The 18262-nt window shown below is 52.6% G+C and overlaps 8 protein-coding genes across 8 annotated transcripts; 5 read left to right on the forward strand and 3 right to left on the reverse strand.

Moving 5' to 3' along the window:
* Positions 1-3374: 3374 nt before the first annotated feature.
* CTAM01_02494 (uncharacterized protein) lies at positions 3375-5791 on the forward strand (the record flags this gene model as incomplete). Its single annotated transcript, XM_060518532.1, has 3 exons — positions 3375-4067; positions 4219-4656; positions 4709-5791. The coding sequence occupies 3 exons, from the start codon at positions 3375-3377 to the stop codon at positions 5789-5791; spliced, it is 2214 nt and encodes a 737-aa protein (XP_060387165.1).
* Positions 5792-5863: 72 nt separating this feature from the next.
* Positions 5864-6591, forward strand: CTAM01_02495 (uncharacterized protein; the record flags this gene model as incomplete). Its single annotated transcript, XM_060518533.1, has 2 exons — positions 5864-6077; positions 6131-6591. The coding sequence occupies 2 exons, from the start codon at positions 5864-5866 to the stop codon at positions 6589-6591; spliced, it is 675 nt and encodes a 224-aa protein (XP_060387166.1).
* A 151-nt stretch (positions 6592-6742) lies between these two features.
* CTAM01_02496 (uncharacterized protein) lies at positions 6743-7204 on the reverse strand (the record flags this gene model as incomplete). Its single annotated transcript, XM_060518534.1, has 1 exon — positions 6743-7204. One exon carries the CDS (start codon positions 7202-7204, stop codon positions 6743-6745), a length of 462 nt encoding a protein of 153 aa, XP_060387167.1.
* Positions 7205-7774: 570 nt separating this feature from the next.
* Positions 7775-9780, reverse strand: CTAM01_02497 (aminotransferase class I and II; the record flags this gene model as incomplete). The annotated part of the gene is made up of 6 exons (XM_060518535.1): positions 7775-8027; positions 8084-8163; positions 8219-8342; positions 8485-8852; positions 8917-9392; positions 9693-9780. 6 exons carry the CDS (start codon positions 9778-9780, stop codon positions 7775-7777), a joined length of 1389 nt encoding a protein of 462 aa, XP_060387168.1.
* A 2349-nt stretch (positions 9781-12129) lies between these two features.
* On the forward strand, positions 12130-13279 carry CTAM01_02498 (uncharacterized protein; the record flags this gene model as incomplete). The annotated part of the gene is made up of 2 exons (XM_060518536.1): positions 12130-12340; positions 12408-13279. 2 exons carry the CDS (start codon positions 12130-12132, stop codon positions 13277-13279), a joined length of 1083 nt encoding a protein of 360 aa, XP_060387169.1.
* An 813-nt stretch (positions 13280-14092) lies between these two features.
* CTAM01_02499 (uncharacterized protein) lies at positions 14093-14866 on the forward strand (the record flags this gene model as incomplete). The annotated part of the gene is made up of 1 exon (XM_060518537.1): positions 14093-14866. The coding sequence occupies one exon, from the start codon at positions 14093-14095 to the stop codon at positions 14864-14866; it is 774 nt and encodes a 257-aa protein (XP_060387170.1).
* A 902-nt stretch (positions 14867-15768) lies between these two features.
* CTAM01_02500 (uncharacterized protein) lies at positions 15769-15876 on the forward strand (the record flags this gene model as incomplete). The annotated part of the gene is made up of 1 exon (XM_060518538.1): positions 15769-15876. One exon carries the CDS (start codon positions 15769-15771, stop codon positions 15874-15876), a length of 108 nt encoding a protein of 35 aa, XP_060387171.1.
* Positions 15877-16325: 449 nt separating this feature from the next.
* CTAM01_02501 (basic region leucine zipper) lies at positions 16326-17995 on the reverse strand (the record flags this gene model as incomplete). The annotated part of the gene is made up of 2 exons (XM_060518539.1): positions 16326-16870; positions 17692-17995. 2 exons carry the CDS (start codon positions 17993-17995, stop codon positions 16326-16328), a joined length of 849 nt encoding a protein of 282 aa, XP_060387172.1.
* Positions 17996-18262: the final 267 nt, after the last annotated feature.

Raw genomic sequence — 18262 nt, forward strand, 5'->3', positions numbered from 1 at the left:
GCTCACAAGATTGCTAGGCTGATGCTATCGTCCTCCAAACCTCGCTGATTAGATCGAGCCCAGACGACCGCGAGACTTGCACCGTTGAGTCGCCTGAGGCCGCCGTTCGCGTCCTGCCAAGTCTTTGTCACATCAGACACCAAGGCCTACCTACCCCAACATCACTGGAGAGCAGGTTGACATCGCACTGATTCTCTGCAGAAAAAGCTTTGATTACACATTTCGATCGCCACTTTTTTCTGGCTGATATTTGTACCTTAGGTTGTTCCCTTCCAAGTCCTCCATTACATGCGGAGCGAATAACAGGTTGCCGAAACGGCGTCTGGGTAAGGAACAAAGGAAGCTGTAGTTTATGCACCACATTAGGTACTAAAATTGTTCTTAGCAAATGCTGCTTGATCTTTGATGAACTGGCGCGATGACTAGTCGCAGGTGGCCTCATCGTTGTCGTCTCACTTGCCCCCCGGACACGTTAATTTTTAAAGTTATTCAAATTGGCCATTGGGCTGGCTGTGAGGCTATATAACTGGCAACTATGTTCATAACTCCGTGAGCGAGAGCGTACACGGTCACTGTTCACCACGGCGGCTTAGTGGTGGGCCCCATCGAGTTCTCTGGGACTATATCTTCTTTCAGCCTATCTATCTCATCCTACATATTAGCCTGGTCCTCCACAACGACCTCTGGTCCTGCCAGACCAGTTTGTGCTCGAACGAGTAGTGCTCCTGAGTGCGATTAGAAGGGTCCCAATTTCCCAGCTTTTTGGCTTCTGGCCACATGCTGCTCAAGATCTTGGGCTCTTTTCTCTTCTTTATCATCTAGCGGTCCTATGGCAGCTACCTTCTTTGCTCAAGCCCATGGGCATGAGCAGCCTGGCTCTTGCAAAAGTCTACTAGTTCTTACCTTTTTCTCCTCTTTTGTTCTTCACTTTCTCCTTGATCACCAGACACGTAAGGGCTTTCATCGGACATTAAGCAATCATACCAATGTCACAATTATCAACCACAGCTAAACAGGCTGCTTCTGCTTCATTTACGCGTGAAAGATCGCCAGGTCATGTACCCATCATTGTGCTTTGCAAGATGCCCCCTCTACCGAGGCCATCTGCCTTGACTGGATTCTAGGAAGTGTGAGAACACTCGCTATTATAACAGTATCCCCCATCTTATTGCTTGTGATAAGGAATACTTTCCTTATTACTCTTGATTCACTCTCACTGCCTTCCAAAGCCAAACAGAATCTTATCATTGGTACCAGTAGTCCTGTGAGTTTCTTTCTGTCTGAAGTGGCATTGTTGTCTCGTCGCACATCTCATCGTTCTTTAGCATTTAAACCGACGACTTCACATGAAATCAATCATCACAAGGCGTCTCCGTTAGAACATCTAGAAGCCTTAGATTACACAAGGTCATTTGGCAGTATTTGAACAGCCCTCTCGTCTTTCCACATTCATGCTTCATAACTTGAGCTAAGCTGCTCTCATCAACTGTCTTCTCATTGAAATCTGCCTGCCGACGAACATACACCAACCCCTGAAAACAGCGAGAGCTAACAACTTCCTCCCGCCTCTTCCGGTAAGAATATCATGTTGAGAAGGAAAACCAACTGTCCCCCGTGCTCTCGCCCTTTTGAGGCTTTATGAAATCTCTTCCCCTCGGCTCTCGCCTTTCTAAAGACATGTTGAATATCTTGCCCCTGAGCTCTCGCTCTTTGGGGACATATGGTAGAGTGTCATCTCACTTGTCTCCCTCCCCCTCCTGGTGGTACATGAATTCAGTTCATCCTATACTCTCGCCCTTTTCAGAACTGGTCAAGGTTCGTCTCGTAAGCTCTCGCCCTCTTGAATAGGCCTGAAATAACTTCATCCCCGTAGTCTCCTCACGCTCCAGAGGGCATGAACAAAGTCTGTTCCTCCCGTGCTCTCGCCTTTCTGAGGTTACCTGAAGACTTTTCTTGCCTCTCTTCTCCTCTTGCTTTGCCCACCTCACCATCCTTTTTCCCAAACTTCTTCCTTCCAATTCATCTACGCCCATCCATCTCTACTCTCACCCATACTTATCTCGCCATATTTCTCTCAACCTTACTCCTCGAATTCCATCACGAAAACACTCTCGAAATTCCTTCCGTTCAAATCCACACATCCAGCTTGCGGCTCCAAAAGGTTCCGTCTGGATGCCTGCTTGGTCGAATTTAGCCTTCACTCTCAACAGACAGCAATAGAGTAACGTCAACAAGGTAAGGGCTGTCACTTCTACTCCCATCGAGTTCTCCATCGTCTTCTCATCACATTTCTTCTCTTTCGCGGTTCACTGACCAACTATTCCCAGGCTTTTCGGCCCGACAATATCGCTGGCTCTTCAAGGAGCTTCAGAAGACGACGACACAGCTCTTGCGCCTCTCAACAGATTTTGAGCTTGCCTCTGGACACCAAGGCTTCTCCCTGAGATCACCGTGACAGCGCTGGAACAAGATTATTGTCCTTCATCGACGACCCCTTTGGTAAGCTTTCACTTCTCTCTTCCCTCTCGAGATCCAGCTTACGAGAGAAACAACATACAGCCCGAACGAGTCGACAAGTTTGCTTGACTTGCTCAATTCTTTGCAGATCACTGGCTCCATAGCTTCAACGATACTCCAGAAAAAGGGCACGCACCTGCTTCAACATCCGACGATACCGTCGAGTTTATTAATTTTGCTATCTCGGTATGTAGCATTTCTCATCAACCACTGATACTCCCCTTCTTCCCGCGCCTGTTTTGTTTGCTCTCCTTCTTTCTTACTGCGACGAAAGTCACATAGCAAGGCTGTGTGGCTCGAGTCGCTGTGGTGACCGCGGGAGCCAATATCCTCTCCCCTCTGGGGCCACGAAGACAAGTGTCGAGGGGTAGGATCTGCACATTGTTCACTCATTCGTATAGCCTCATTCCCTCCCCCAATCTTCCAGTGTCAAATGGTTTTAGCTCACTTACAGACCAACCCAAATGGGTTGGCGGGTGGGTGTTTGACACGGTGCATAGATCCAGTGATCTCACCGAGCTCACCTTCCACTTCACCTTGCCCATTTCTGTGCGTATTCTCCTGAAGATTTCCCGGGTGCGCCTCCTTAAGGGACTAGTGTGGGCTGCACCTGCCTTCTCGGAAGATATCGACTTTTTTTTCACCCTTCTTTGTTGTATCACCTACAAACCTTCCATTACTTCTACTTCCCACCTTCAAGACTTCCGGCGCTTCTGCATCACCCAGCCTCTTCACCCTCCCATCACCAGTCCAGAAATATTCCTCGAGTATTTCCACATACTTCCACACTACCTTTCGTTTCATACTACATCCTACACGCCCACACTTCCCAATTCAATCCGTCTCGCGTGGTCAAGATGGCCGACTCAGGTAGCGCTCGCTCTCGGGCTGGGCGCGGAGGCGTTTGTCTCGCCGAGCATTCGCCCCAGTTCGCTGCGACACGCGAGCCATTCCGGACGACTCCTAGCTCGTCTTCTGACAGCACCGTCCGCAATGCTGGATCACCTTCTGATGTCTTTGCGGCCGATCTTTCTAACCAAAACTCGCAGCTCAACCACAAGAGTTACCAGTTGCCTCAGCCACCGAAGTTTCAGCCGACAAACCTCACTTCCACCAAGAGTCAGGATCAGGAAAGCAACCAGAAACCAAGTCGTACTATCAGTCAGCATCCGCCGCACTTCTCAACAGGAAAGGCATCATTTCCCTCTGAGAGAACGGCATTGGCAACTCCAACTGGGCGTTCTGCAGTACAGCCAAACACCCTTGGACATCGATCTGGCCCGCTGCCGTCTTCTACATCTATTCGTGACTTCGAAGGTACCCCCAGCGCCAAGACTCCCGGTCATCATACCCCGGGTTCCTTGAACAACGACACTCGACGAATTCAACAGCATCCTGCCCCCGTCGAGGACAAAACAAAGCTCAAGCCAACTTCTGAACTCACAAAGACGAACAAGATTATCGCGAAGATGGCTACTCACTGTCATATTGACGGACCTTTGGCTGGCCCTCTCCGGGAGAGTCGCCGCTCCGAGCTGGCCAGAGACCATGTAAGTCACATTGTGCCTCGATTGGGGCCTTCTTTCACCTTGAGCCAGGCTTCTCATCTCCCAGTTTCCATCTTCGCCTTTCTTCTTTGGTTCTCACTGTTTTGGCTTTTGTTTGTTGCTCCGGACCAAATTGCTGACTTTGAGATGAAAGCCCGCTTGGATTCCCGCTCGGCAAGTTCAAGCCGGAATTATGACCACTCAGCAGGCGATCCGCCGCACTCCTGGCATTCCGGCCAACATTGCCAACGACCTTTGCGATGGCCTCCAGGTGTACTCGCAAAAGGTTAACGACATTCTTCGCCAGGCTGTCAATGAGGTCGCAGATATCAAAATCGATCTCGAGTACAACGACAAGGTTCTTTGTTCCAATAAACTGGAGGCTAGCATCATTTCCGAGGAACGTGAGCAGCTCAAGCGCGATGTTGCTGAGATTCACCGCAAGTACGAGGAGTTGGAGGATCGTCTTGCGCGCTACCACGTGGAGCAGGAGAACCACAAGAACACGGTTCTCGAGTTCTTGGCCCGCCTCGATCCTCGCAATGATGAAGAGAATGGAGACAGAGAGCAGATCGTTGCCGAGTTGCTTCAGGTTCGTTTCCATGATTCTCGTTTATGGGAAATTGCTAATGACACCACAACAGACTCTCAAGGACTTCATGGACCGCCCTAGCTCCCGCTGGATGCACGGAGAGCGTGAGAACTCTTCCAAGGCCATTGCCATCCTCAGTACCGAGAGCATCGCCGCGCTTGAGAAGGAGAACCACCCTCAGTCGGCTAAGCGGCTTCAGCAGTCTCAGGATGCACGTCGTGCCCCTGGTTCGGAATCACATGAGATGATCCCCACCTTGGACAATGCTCTGCAGCCGTTCTACCACCAGCAGAACATTCCGGGCTTTCCACCTGCTCATAATGCCCCTTCCACTTCTTTCCCGGGCATGTATGGCCCTGGCCGTCGGTCTGGTGACAACCACACCATATCTTCCGCGGGTTGGACGCGCGCGTCTAGCGGCACCCCTACTCAATATACCGGTTCTTACTCGCAAACTCGAGACATTCAGAACGGTTTCAGCGGCGGATATCAGCAGTCCAATGGCTTTGAGGGACCCAGTAACCATCGAGGCCGGTTCAACATGCCGTCCCGCCCTGGCACTGCCATGGGCCACCGCGGCTCGTTCCGTCCCAATGCTCCTGAGTTCCACCCGGGCATGTATGGCAACGCAGACAACAGTGGCTTCCACAATGATACGTCCTACAACATGAGCTACGGCTCAGGATCCAATGCTGGTTCTCGCCACAACTTCAACGGAGGCAGCACTCCTTTCCGCAGCCCGACTACTCGCTCCGCTGGTCATTACGGCAACTTTGAAGGACCCGGTGGTGGCTTTCCTCGCCCGCCTCCTCTGGTTCCTTCGGGACGTCAAATCTCCCATGGTTCCCAGTACGGCATGGGCTCGAGCCACATGGGCTACAGCAACGACTACTCGATGGTTCCACAGCGCACTCGTAGCCACGGCCCCAACTCGTCCGGCAACAGCCACCATACGGCTAACATCCGTCAGCAAGGAGCTTTCAGTCCCGGTCCCTTTGGCCAGGGTGGCCATGGCCCCAGCCATGCAGTCACCAGTCCATTGGCTCCCGGCAACGGCTTCAGTGAGGATGAAGGCGGCGACAATGAGCGCTATGCTCGTGCTCTTGAGGGCGTTTGGGGTCTCGCGCGGGGCTAGGTGCTCCAGTTTGCCTCGAACGTTGACCTTAGCATTCTGTCGCGCTCCAACGATGTTGCCATCCTTCGTTACATGATGAAGCTCTATGCTCCCTTCAGCGAGCAGCAGGCGTGGTCTTACATTCGTCAGCACATGAACGACCCCATGAGCCGTGCTTGTCTCATCTCTCGTACCATGATCGATCTTCTTATCAATCGGATCTTCACTTTCGAGGCCTGGGAGGGTTTCTCTGTTGATGCTGATCGCCAGCTGCGTGAGATTCGCCACGAGATGAACAATCTCCCTGGTAAGTTGTATCTGACACGTCTCTCAATGCAAGAATATGACTAACTTAAACAGCGGGTCAAGGTGGTGCTCTTCAGCTGTGTATTGATCGAGTTGCGTCCCTGGTTAACTCTTGCATCAACCATGAGCGCTACGACGCCTACCGCAACCACCGGATCGAGTACTTCCAGGCTGAGCTCCGCGAGATGCTCTCGCCGCTCTTGCTGCCCGAGTCTGAAGGCGGTCCCGACCTCGAGAGGGCCGACGAGGCGCTTTGCCAGATGTGCGAGAAGGCATGGTCCATCTCGGCGAAGATGTTTACCTCGCGATGGACTTTCGAGTTCCGCTTTCCCGATACGGAGCGCGCTTCAACACTGGAACCATGGTTGGAATCGCGCCCAACATTGGTCCGCAGCTTCTCCAGGCTGAGCATTGGCGCGTGCAGCTTGTGGTTACCCCCGTCATCACCGTCCGCAATGATACGGGTACTTCCATCTCAGTTGCCTCAATCACCAGCGCTCACGTCATCTGCATGAAGTAGTCGGTGGCTTTACGCCAGACCAACTTCGCTGCATTTCACTCTGCGTGCTTTCTTCACCAATGAAGCTTTCTCTATATAACGAGGAAGCTGCTGTACGACTTACGACTCACGACACGTTTGCGATTCTGCTTTCTCCCGGTTTCTTCCTAAAGCTCTCCAACAGCAATCATGAAAAGACCAAACAAGAGCGGTACTCTCAACTCCGCCAAAGTTGCCTTTCGAGAGCTTTCATACAGAGCCATCATCGTCACCATCACTATTATCAGCAAGGCTCTCACCGACACTGAGAAAGCAGTGCCACCAACAGGCAAGGTTCTCAACACGAAGAGAACAGTGCCACCGTCACCAGTACAGCACTGAACGCGGTCCATGAGACCAAAGAAGACGACAAAAAGCCTTAATGATCTTTGGGAATTCACAACTTGGACTTCTTCTCCCTCTGAACATGTTGGAGTATTTGGACATGCGCCCCCGACTCCTTCAGCTCCATTGGAACCAACTTGCGAGAGACCTTTGGAACATCTCGGAAAATTGGGAATGGATACGCAGAAATTGGGTTCGGGATTGGCAGTTGCGACAAAAATCAACAAAATCACCAAAAAAATCATTTGCTTTTTTCTTTCTTTGCTTTTTGTTTCCAGGGGGGATTCCCTTGGCTAGCTACACTGGTCACTGAAGTTTTCTAGCTAAATTTCGAGGAAAGATGTGTTGCGGCCGAGGGACTGGATCTGGCTCAGAAAAAATTGGCGATAGAAAAGTACCAAAAAAAATCGTAAAAGTCTTGTAAAAACCTTGGTTCTCGAAATGATGGTGACAAGGTAAAAGTGAGTAAGGCCTCTCTCTGCGTGAGTGAACTATGCAGAGCTTCAACATTGTGACTATCGCTGCCGTAGTAGGTTTATCGCACTACAATGCTGCATTTCAAAGTAAGCGACATGGAGATTTGGTTTTCACCCCAGCTATCAAATCACTAGCAATCTGAGACAAATTTTTGTATGTTGCGATAATTCATTCATTGTAACACGCTCTACTGGCGTATTGGTCTGTTCGGCATCAACTGTGCCGTCTTCGTGTATACGTTCAAGCAATGAAGACTAGGGTATTCAATCTTCATCCGTCGTGAGTCGTCCGTTTCCAACTCCATCCAATCCTCTATCCTAGGAACCACTCTATAACGTCTAGTCAGACGACTTGCGGAACTTGTTAACGACACGCTCAATACCGTCGCATCCCTTCTTCAGGGTCTCCATCTTGGGGCCGTAGGAGAAACGGACGAAGTGGTGGCAAGGGCTGTCGAAGAGATCACGGCGTCTGGAGGGGTTCAGGTCGAAGAAGATACCAGGCACGACGATGACCTTCTCCTCAAGACAGGCCTGGAAGAAGTTGAGACCGTCGGCAATGGCCTCAGGAAGACCCTCAAGGTTGAGCCAGCTGGTGGATGTCAGTCTTGGCGCTTGACCTTGTCTCTTTCAACGACAGCAACTTACAGGTAGAAAGTGGAGTCGGGGACGTATTTAATGATGAATCCCATTTCGCGGAGTCTGCGAACGACGTAGTCACGCTTGTCCTACTCACTTTATTAGGAAATTTCAAACTCGAAGCCGCTCGCTCAATCGACTTACGCGGAAGTGCTTTTGCAAGGAGATCATCTCCGTCTTGACGAGAGTAGGGTCAAGCATGGGGATTGCCGCCTCCTGGAAGGGGTGGTTGGCACCACCGTCAAGGTAGCTGCCGCAAGAGCCAATGCTAAAGTTGTGTCAGTGTCTCGGTCCACCGTTCCAATCTCATGGCCACCATTGGGTACACATGTGGAGGAAAAACTCACGCCTTGATGTATTCTGCAAGCCATGTTAGCAAGTGGTTCATTAAATTTATAGATATCAATCACATACCCTTGGGACCAAGGATCCACGCAACACGCCAGCCGGGCAGTCTGAAGCGCTTGGTCAAGCCGTCGATAATGAGAACATCGTCCTCATCGACGTCCTCGACGTTCTCAGCAGCAGAGATGGTACTGCCGTCACAGTTGCTCGTATAGTTGTAGCCGGAGTAGAACTCGTCGCTGACGAAGGTGGCGCGGCCACGGCAAATATCCTGGATCTCGGCCAACTCGGGGTTGGCAACGACACGGCCGGTGGGGTTGCGGGGGTTCGAGGTCAGAATGACAGAAGAACCACGGGAGATCTCCTCAGCGATGCGGTCAGGGTGGATGTGGTAGCCATCCTCCTCGGCGAGAGGGACAGGGATGGCGGAGAACTAAATACTCAGTGTCAGATGCTGTACATTCTTTCATGCTTCAAACTCAGAAATAGAGACATACGTTCTTGAAGAGAGACAGCATCTCGTTGTACGCCGTGTAATCGGGTAAGAAGAAAGAGAGGTAAGAGTTCCCGAGAACGGCAGCGATACGAATCAGACCGGCGCGACCACCAGGGACGATTGCGACGTTCTCCCAAGTGTACTTGCTATCCTTGCCCTCGCGGTGCATTACGTTGTAGAGGTTGGCAACAGCCTCGCGGAGTTCTCTGATACCGGCTGTAGGGCCATACTCGCGACCAGCCATGGAGATATCGATAGTGGTGGGACGGGGAAAGCAGCCAGCAATATCATCCTCAACTTCGGGGGCACCCTGGCCCAAGTTGGCCCAAGCATCGGGCTCCTCGAGAAAACCGTACTCGGAGGCACGCTCAGTACACCAAACGACACCGGTGGAGGCACGGCTAGCATCGAGACCGGCGTGGGGCTGGTGGCCTTCGTGGGCATTACGGAACTGTCTGTGAGTCTTTGACTGGACCTCTGATGGAATATGTCAGCATTAGTTTTTTCTTGAGGTGAAGTTATCATGGCCAATGGCGCCGATCAGAAAGCCAAGAATGACATCGAGCTTGAGTTGGAGTTGTGTGGAGAACGAGGGGCAACTCTGCTCAGCTCCTACCCCGCACTCAACACTAGAGCTCGACAACAAGCTTTTCTCCCATCCTTTGTGCGTATCTGTATAACTTGGTTGAAGCCACGACAAGTCGAGCAGATAGGTATTGCTTGGACGACTGAATGGAATTTGTATAGAAAGGAGGAAAGGGAGGTTTTCGTTCTTACCATTGCCTCCAACCTCGCCGACACTGAAGCGTCTTGGCTTGGGCACACCGGTGTGCCGGTTGATGGAGAACTTGCGATTGCTGAACATATTGCCTTATTGCACGCAGCTGACGAATGTGTGTGGGCTTTGTTGTGGAAGTGACGGTAGGAGATGTTAGCAGCTGCGTACTGGGAGCTGCGATTGAAAGGGGGGAAAGAGTTTAATGGTCGGTGAAAGAGGTTTCTCCGATATCACCTGGCTGGAGCAAAATCTGGGGAAGGTGAGGAGGGAAGAGTGCAGGTGCGGGAAGGGTGAAGCTAAAAACAAAAGGGGGCAGAAAGGGCTGTTCACCTTTTCAAGGTGAGGCAGCGAGGGGCACAAAAAACGTCTTATACGGGGAAGCTATGAGCTGGAAGGCTTCTCTTCACCGGCACTTGGGTCCTGACGTTGGCTTGGGAATCCCTGCAGGTCAAGAATGCAGCTCCTATGCAGGCTCTTCCAGGTGTGGAGATTTCAGAATGCGATAGCGACGCTGATAGGCCGGGGAACCGATTTCTTCCTTCTTGAAGATGAACGTGGGACTGTCACTTGACGAAGTTGAGCGGATGGTTACCGAGTCTCGCAGGGCGACGGGGGTCAAAAACAGGTCCTGAAAGGATAGTAACAGCAAACAGTGTTTGGGTCTACAGCCAGAGCCAGTCTCAGTCTAGTCCGCGCCGAATCCGTGCCGCTTGTGCCGTCTTCAGGCCAGAACCAAACGAGTCCTGAATCGTCGATCTGTCATTAGGGGCAGGTTCGGTGATGAGAGTGAACGCAGCGCAGACGACATTACAATGTTTCGCAAGGGCACTTCTTATCGAGAAACGCAACGCCAGCGCGTTTCTGTGCCCGAAAGTTGCCCCTCCTCTGCCCCTCGTTCTCCCTCGCCAACGTCAACGATTCGGGTTGGTACCACGACAGTACGTAAAAAAAGCGGTGTCTAGAGTCAGTGTCCTGCTCCAAAGCGGATCTCCGCATCACGGCCTGCCCCGTACCCAGTTGCGAATGCGATTCGTGCCCAATCACTGCAGGTAGCCGTCTCCCGTCCCGGATTGAGGGCCGCGAAGGCCTAACTTCTGGGGGGGAAATCGGCCCTCGCCAGACCTTCTCCAGAGTCTAGCAAGGGGCAGGATATCTCGATTTATCGTGAGTATCAAGTCATCAACGGCACACAAAGTGGATATTGCACAGCTTTCTGCGTTGCTGAACGCCCGGCCCAACCATGTAAGATAAGCCTGGCAACCTAGGGCGGGTCCCGAACGTGACTTGCCGGGACATTCAGGGCGTTTGTGTTGTCGTCGTGGGCCGGCGCACCCGATCATCGAATTTGATAGGTTTTCTAGGCCAGAGAGCAATGGAAATATCTGAAGAAGCCAACCAGCAGAATCATTTGGTTACCTACGACCAACAGATTGAGCCACCTCATATGGGCGCATGGACAATCAGCCATGACGCATCTGGGGGAGAGCATAACCCCAGCATTCATCACCTCGAGAATCGAGAACGGCAGTGACAGAGACTCACGAAACCGGCGACGGCGAGGACATAGTTCGCTGGGTCCCGTGTACCGAGACCTTAGCGTCACCTTGACCCCGTTCGTCGCGGCCCCTGGGAGAGACGGAAGACGGCCGAAGATGCAGGCCGGCCAAAAACAGTCAATAGGATCACGTGATTCGTTGTCCTCTCTTTCCCCGCCAAGCCACGATGCGATCCCAGAAACCCGGGTGGACAAATTATGACGCTTCATGTTTGGCATTGTTCAGATCCGAGGCATCCAGGGACTCAGTTCCTCCATTTTTCCAAAGCGGCGAACCACGTGTTGGCTATCAGGCGCACTTTCTTCAAGCCTGAGCACCAAGGAGAAGGCGGTGCATGGCGGTGCAAAAAAAGCCTATGTGGCTGCGGCGAGCCTCCTGGCCAATCAGACTGCGTTTGTGACTTCACCCAATAAGCCCCTCACCGGTCACGAGCAATGCCCCCGGGGAGGCTCAAAGATCATAATCTCTCAAAGACAAACTAGTCAGAGCGATAATTCAACTTCAGACTCAGGCAGAATGACCAGGCAGATTACTTTGTCAAGGCTCTGAGAGCTTTGATGAGAGGCGATGAGTAGAACCAATATAAGATGACTGGTCTGAAGTAACTCAGCATACCCTTGAAACCCATACCATTGACAGTAACAACAACAACAAAGACTTGAGCAGTATCAACTCACCTGACAACTTGATATTACACCTTTGTGGCCCATATTATTGATTGAGTAGCATTTCCCATCAAGTCAAACTTTCGGAGCTTTCTGTTTTACCGCAAACTTTCCTTCGAGAAAGAACAGCCACATACATCGCCTTCCCCGACGGCTCCAGCCCCACTCTGACATTTATATCAACTTCACTGCGGCAGCAGCAATCCTCCTTCACAATGCCTTACCTCGGCGATTCTTTCTCCTCCACAAACCCTTACTCCGCCAGCGAGAAACCCGAGATCAGCATGTCTATCTTCGGGGCCTTCAAGCAGAAGCTTGGCCGCAAGTCATCATCTTCTCGCAAGTCCAAGCAGGCATCCCAGTCGAACATGACGACACCCGGCAGCAACAACCCCTTTTCAAGCCCTGCAGTCAAACCCGCCCATCGTGAGTCTTTACCCCTACACCATCGTTACTCCTCCGTCTCAGACCAAAAGCGCTAATAAGCCTTCAGCCCCCGACCATGCTCCTCCAGCTTACTCGGTAACACCACCTTCTCCATCAGAGAATGGCTACCTGGGAAGCAATGGCGGACCTGTTAGAAGCCCCTCGCCAGCCCCATCCAACGCCGGTTCCATCATGTCAAGCACCGGCATGAGCGTTTCGACCCCAGAGGACCCCTACGCATTCCTTTCCTCATTCGACATCATCTTTGTTATTGACGATTCGGGGTCCATGTCCGGCCGCTCATGGCCTGAGGTCCAGGGTGTAATCCGCAACATCGCCCCGATCTGCACATCGCATGACGAGGACGGAGTTGACCTCTACTTCCTCAACCACAAGACCCAGGCAGGTGGAAATCCTCGTGAGGGTAAAGCCGCGGGTGGCTACTACGGCATTCGTCGTGCCGATACGGTCGAGGGCATCTTCACGTCGGTTCGTCCTCGCGGCTGCACGCCTACGGGCCAGCGCCTCCTGGCCATCCTCAAGCCTTATCTTCAGCTCCTCGAGACCAAGAAGAACGACATCGAGAGCGTCAAGCCCATCAACCTCATTGTCATCACTGACGGCGCCCCCTCCGATGACGTCGAGGCCACCATCCTCTATGCAGCCAAGAAGCTCGACAAGCTCGACGCTCCCATGCATCAGGTCGGCGTGCAATTCTTCCAGGTTGGAAATGAGCCTGGTGCCCGCGAGGCGCTCCGAGAGCTCGACGACGACCTCGTCGGCAGATGCGATGGCGATCTTCGAGACATGGTTGACACTGTTACCTGGGAGAACGGTACCCGCGGCGTGCTCACGGCAGACAATATCCTCAAGGTCGTTCTCGGTGCGGTGGTCAGACGTCTCGACCGTCGTCGTACAAGTGGCGAAAGCCGTCGCTAAGAATGGCCAGCTGCATGCCTTTCTCTCCTTTGTTAGTGATTTCGGGCATCAATGGCGTTTAGGAGGATAGAATCAGTTTCCAGGCCCTCTCACGAGGGCAGTTTATGGCTCAAGCCAATACCTGATACCCAACGGAAGGCTTTCTGAATTAGGTCTTTGTTAGAGGCGGGCCATAAGCCCTAGACGGAGGTGGTATGGCTCACGCCATCGGAAGAGGTTCATGTACCACCTTCCCCTTCAGTGAAAAATAAAGTAATAAACATAGACAAAATGTTTCCTTTCAATGAAACGTAGCCAAATTGCAATATTCGTCTGTGTGCGTGGGGGGGTGTGACCAAGTTACGATGTGTAGGCCGGTACGCCCGCAAGTGTATGACAGAATAACACACGGCTGATGTATTCTCACTCACATTCTTTACCACCATATTTCAAGCCAAAAAAATTTTGGCTTAGAAAAATGCCAGCTACTACGAGCTAGTACGGTAATAGCGATAGAGAAAAGAATGCATAGAGCGGCAGACGATTTTACCATGCAATTTGGTGGTTTGGACTGTTTGAATGATTAAACAGGACAAAAGAGAAGGAAGAAGGTCGACCGGGTCTGGAAATTACTAGCAGATACTTTTGGCAACTCCAACGCCGAGCGGGGGACCCACCTCATTCTCACTTTGAATATCGTCAATAAACTCACCACAACTCACCAACGAACCCTCCCAAATTTCGAACGCCCCCCAACCTCGGTTTTCAAAGGCTCAAACCCTCGCTACAATTACCATACCAGAAACGAAACCATTTACGCAAGACATTACCCAAATGAGACCACCGTTCGGCTACATCCCACGTCTATACGCGCCTCTCCGACTCTCAACCCGCCAATCATTCGGACCGTCACCCGCGCTGGCCGCCGCCATCATCGCCACCGCGACGACGTCGACGAGGAGGTTGACGTTCAAAAGCAGGATGAGCACATCATCGGGACCTCAGTCTACGACAATGTGGTCGGCTGCAGGACAAGGTGAGGGTGAAGAAGAGAGGAAACTGAACGGCGGCGATGGTACCGGTAGCCACCGAGAGCACCACCCCACGGAAAGCACGTCACCGGCCCCTAAAAAAACGACATCAAACGCCCCCGCGGAGGCCAGTCCCAACACCAGTGGCGCCGACTCTAGCCAGTGCCAGCCTCACTCCCAGGGCGACGATCAGGGCCTCGCTGGTGCTCAGCGGCGGGATGGACCCCTGGCTTTGCCGCCGCTGCCCGAGGGCTACGGGACGTCTTCTGCTGTTGGCGGGAACTCCGCGGGAGGAGGAGTGGGAGGAGGAGACAACAATAACAAGGGCGTCAGCAGCAGCAGCGGAAGCAACACCGTCACGCTGGACATGAGCGGCGGCGACGCCTCGACCAGGCTGGACCACCTCGGCCCCCTGGTCGTCAACCAGGACGGTACCATGTCGCGAATCAGCAACTGGGGCGAGATGACGGAAATTGAGAGGCGCAACACGCTGAGGATCTTGGGTAAGAGGAACCAGCTTCGACTTGCTACGCTCAGGGGGGAGAAGGAGAAGAACGGGGCCGAGGCTGGAAAGTGAGGATTGGGAAGAGAGACAGAAAAAAACTCACCTTAGAGACACTCCCCCCTTTTTTTCTGTCTCTTCACCCACGACTGTCACGAAGTACCTCTCGGTGAGACTCATCTCATTCGGAGAGACTCGTGAGAAGGCCTGGAAAGAGTTTGTCAAAGATATTGTATGATTAAGTGGATGTGCTATGGTAGTTCCCAATAGCAAGAGGATCTCCATCTCTCCCCCGACTCCCCCCCTTGACTCCGTTAGAGTATCGACGAGGGTTCAGATGGTAAGGCCGAGTGGTTGCGTAAAACCACTGCACAGTTACCAGCACCAAAGAAATGAATCGTCTCCATTCGACCCAAAAAGTCTGCATCCCGTCTTGTTCTACCGTGCCGTCCTCGTCCTCCAACCTGGTTCTGAGCCCGGCCGCCCACGCCGCGCCCGCCCCTTGGGCCTAGACAGACAGGATTTTCCGTTTCGCCATCGTCAGCCCTCGCTCTGTCCTATCCCATGCCTTATGATCCGTCTTACTCTCTCTGAACCCAGCCCACCACATTCCGGAGAGGGCATATCGTTATGGATTAGCGAGTTCCGAGTTTTTCATCGTTCTCTGGAGACTGGAGTCTAGAGTCCGATCCATGGGACAGATGGGGTCACCGTACCTGTAACAAGCCGCGAATGTTCGGATCCCCGTTCCAGCCTACCTACTAAACCTCCCATGGGCGAGACATGGCGCTACGTACCTCCTCAAGACTGACTCTGGGCCCTAGACAAGGGCCCGCGAGTCTGTGGCGTACTTGGCCATCAGTTCTTACTCTTTTCTTGTCAATGGGGCATGTCGGCGGTGAAGTGGAGAGGCGCGGGGGTCACCAGTGAACACGAACGTAGAGCCGAGCAGCGGCTCTTTCTCTCCCGATCCATCCATGGGCATAAGAGCAGGTGAGGCCAGGGGATGCCTGTGCTGGCTTGGGGTGGTTGAACTCTACCTGATGGGGACCGCGGGAGCACGCCTTCGAGTTGCGAGATGTTGAGACCTTCTAACCTGACTCTATCCTGAGCACACACGCTGGGGGAGGGAACAAGGGCTTTAGGAGTTTTGGTTGAACAAAGAATAATTTAGAGTTGACTTTAGTCAATAGCTTTAGGGTCGATAAACCCATCCGTATAATTCATTGCTGTGATATACTCTATCACGTCCCAGATCATGAGTTCGTGCAGGTATACATACATGTAAACATCTCATCACATGTTGCCAATCAGTAAAAACAAGCCGCTCAATAGTACCGCCCGTTCATCTCCCCTCCAATCCCCCCTATCACGACTCCCATCCCACAGTATGTCTCTTCATCCCTCCACGGTATCAAACTCCATTTGGTGCCAGAATAAATTCCAACGTCTTGAACATGAAACGCATTGCATACAGGCGTCATTCGGAGGAAGTATAGTGCCTCCTCCGAATATTGACAAAGTTTTCCCATTTCTACTTTGCCTCCTCAGCCTTGAGAGAGTCCGAAGATGTCGCGGTCGTCTTGGTTTGCTTGTTCTGGAATTCCTTGAGCATAGAAGCAATGTCCTCGCTGCCCTCGTTCTTCTCCATGACGAGGTTCTTGAGCCAGCGGTTCTCGGTTTCGAGAAGGTTGATACGCTGCTCCAAAGCCGAGACCTTGTCCGACATCTCCTTGGCGCTCTTCTCGAGAGCCTGCTCACGCTGCTTCTTCTTGATGCGGAACCTGGCGCTGGCGGCGGTGTTTCTCCTGCGCTTATCCTCCTCTGCGGCAACGCGAGACTGCTCCTCGAAGCTGTGGCCGGGCCTGCTGACTCCGTTCAAGGACTCAGGAGTTCTGGTCTCGGCGGCAGAAGGCGTGGGAGCAGCATAGTGGTGGTTGTGCTGCTGAGATACAGGAGGCGGTGCGTAGGTGGGTTGCGGGTTAGGCTGGAGAGGTTGAAGGTTACCCAGGCCTTCGGCGAAGGGCGGGACGCCCGAGGCAGGGTAGGGGTTGGTGAAATCGTGAAAGTTGAATTCGCCTGTCATTGTTCATGGTCAGATGGATGATTCAAGGCAGGAGTTATCAGTTCCTGGCATCGTGGCGTCGTCGAGACGGTGGAATGAGGGGAAAGACGGGGCGGATAGCGCTTGATCGAAAGAACAACCGCATCGACGAGTCTAAATGTTGGAGATACAAGACCATCAACCATAGCACTTGCTTAATCGGTGTCGGATGGCGGCTGCCCAGATGGTCGAAGCATCCCTGCTAGGATGAATGACGAAAAGTCACGGGATATTGCACCATCCCCCGGCAATTTGTAAGCTCCAATCTGGAGTCGCGGCTCTCCCTCAACACCGCACGCCGGCAACCTGCATAAGAGCAGGCAGCTTCTCCCAATCAAGACATCCGAATGAAACATGGACTGCGCATGAACAGGGTGGGGTAAGAAAGGACGGGTTCGAAAGGCTGGTGATAAGGCGGTCGCATGCGCTTGGCTGCGACCCTGAGAGAAAGTTGAGCTGATCGCTGATGAGAACTGGGAGGTTAAAGTTCAGAGGGGCCACTTGACTCATGTATGAACGGTGTGAATCGTCGTCCGTTTCCCATTCGCCCGATACTAAGGTGATTGTGCCCATGGCTGTCTGTAACGTGGCAGATGGTTGAAGTAAAAAAGTCAGGTGTGAGTGATGAGCATGGTGATGATGAGTGAGAATGGCGATGTGATGTGACTGGGTCAGAACTTTTGATGGACAACCAAAAATCCATACCAAATCCCACACAAGCCCATACGGCTCAACATGAATAAAAAGGACGAAGTACACCAAATCCCAAGTAAACAAGAAGAAAGCATCTTCTTACCTGGCAGAGAAAAGTCGACATTGCCAAAGTCGCCAATGGGAGAGGTCAATTCTTCGGTGACGGCGCTGGATGGAGCCTGGGGCTCAGCAACGGTAGCGGTCTCGGCCTTCTTGGGCGGTGCCTGGTAGTCGGTGTGCTGGCCAGTCTCGAAGTCGAAAAACTGAGTGTTTGTGAACATGGCGAGATCGTCCTCGAAGGTGAAGTTCTCCTCGGCGGAACCGGGCTCCTTGACGGTGTTCAAGTCACGCAGGTAGCGAGACACATTGGGCGCGCGCCCGCCTCCAGTGCTTGTGTAAGGCGACATGTCGCTCGGCCGGTGAAGGCTCTCGGGTACGAAGCCGGCGGTGTTGGAACCAAAGAACAGAGAGGCAGAAGAGCAAAAGGGCTCCGTCAAATCGACTCCGAGACGAGGGTGTCGATTTGTTTTGTGGTTGTAAAAGACTGGGTCCCTGAGGTCGAGTCGAGGACGGCGGCGATGGCGTTAAGTGGGTTGGTGTTGTGGCCGCGTTGGTTGTAAAGCCCCCAACGTAGTTGAATTAAATGCGCGCGGTTCGTGGACCGGGATCGATTC

This window comes from Colletotrichum tamarilloi, assembly GCF_030869305.1.
Source record: "Colletotrichum tamarilloi strain Tom-12 chromosome Unknown Scaffold_5.1, whole genome shotgun sequence".
NCBI classification, from domain to species: domain Eukaryota; kingdom Fungi; phylum Ascomycota; class Sordariomycetes; order Glomerellales; family Glomerellaceae; genus Colletotrichum; species Colletotrichum tamarilloi.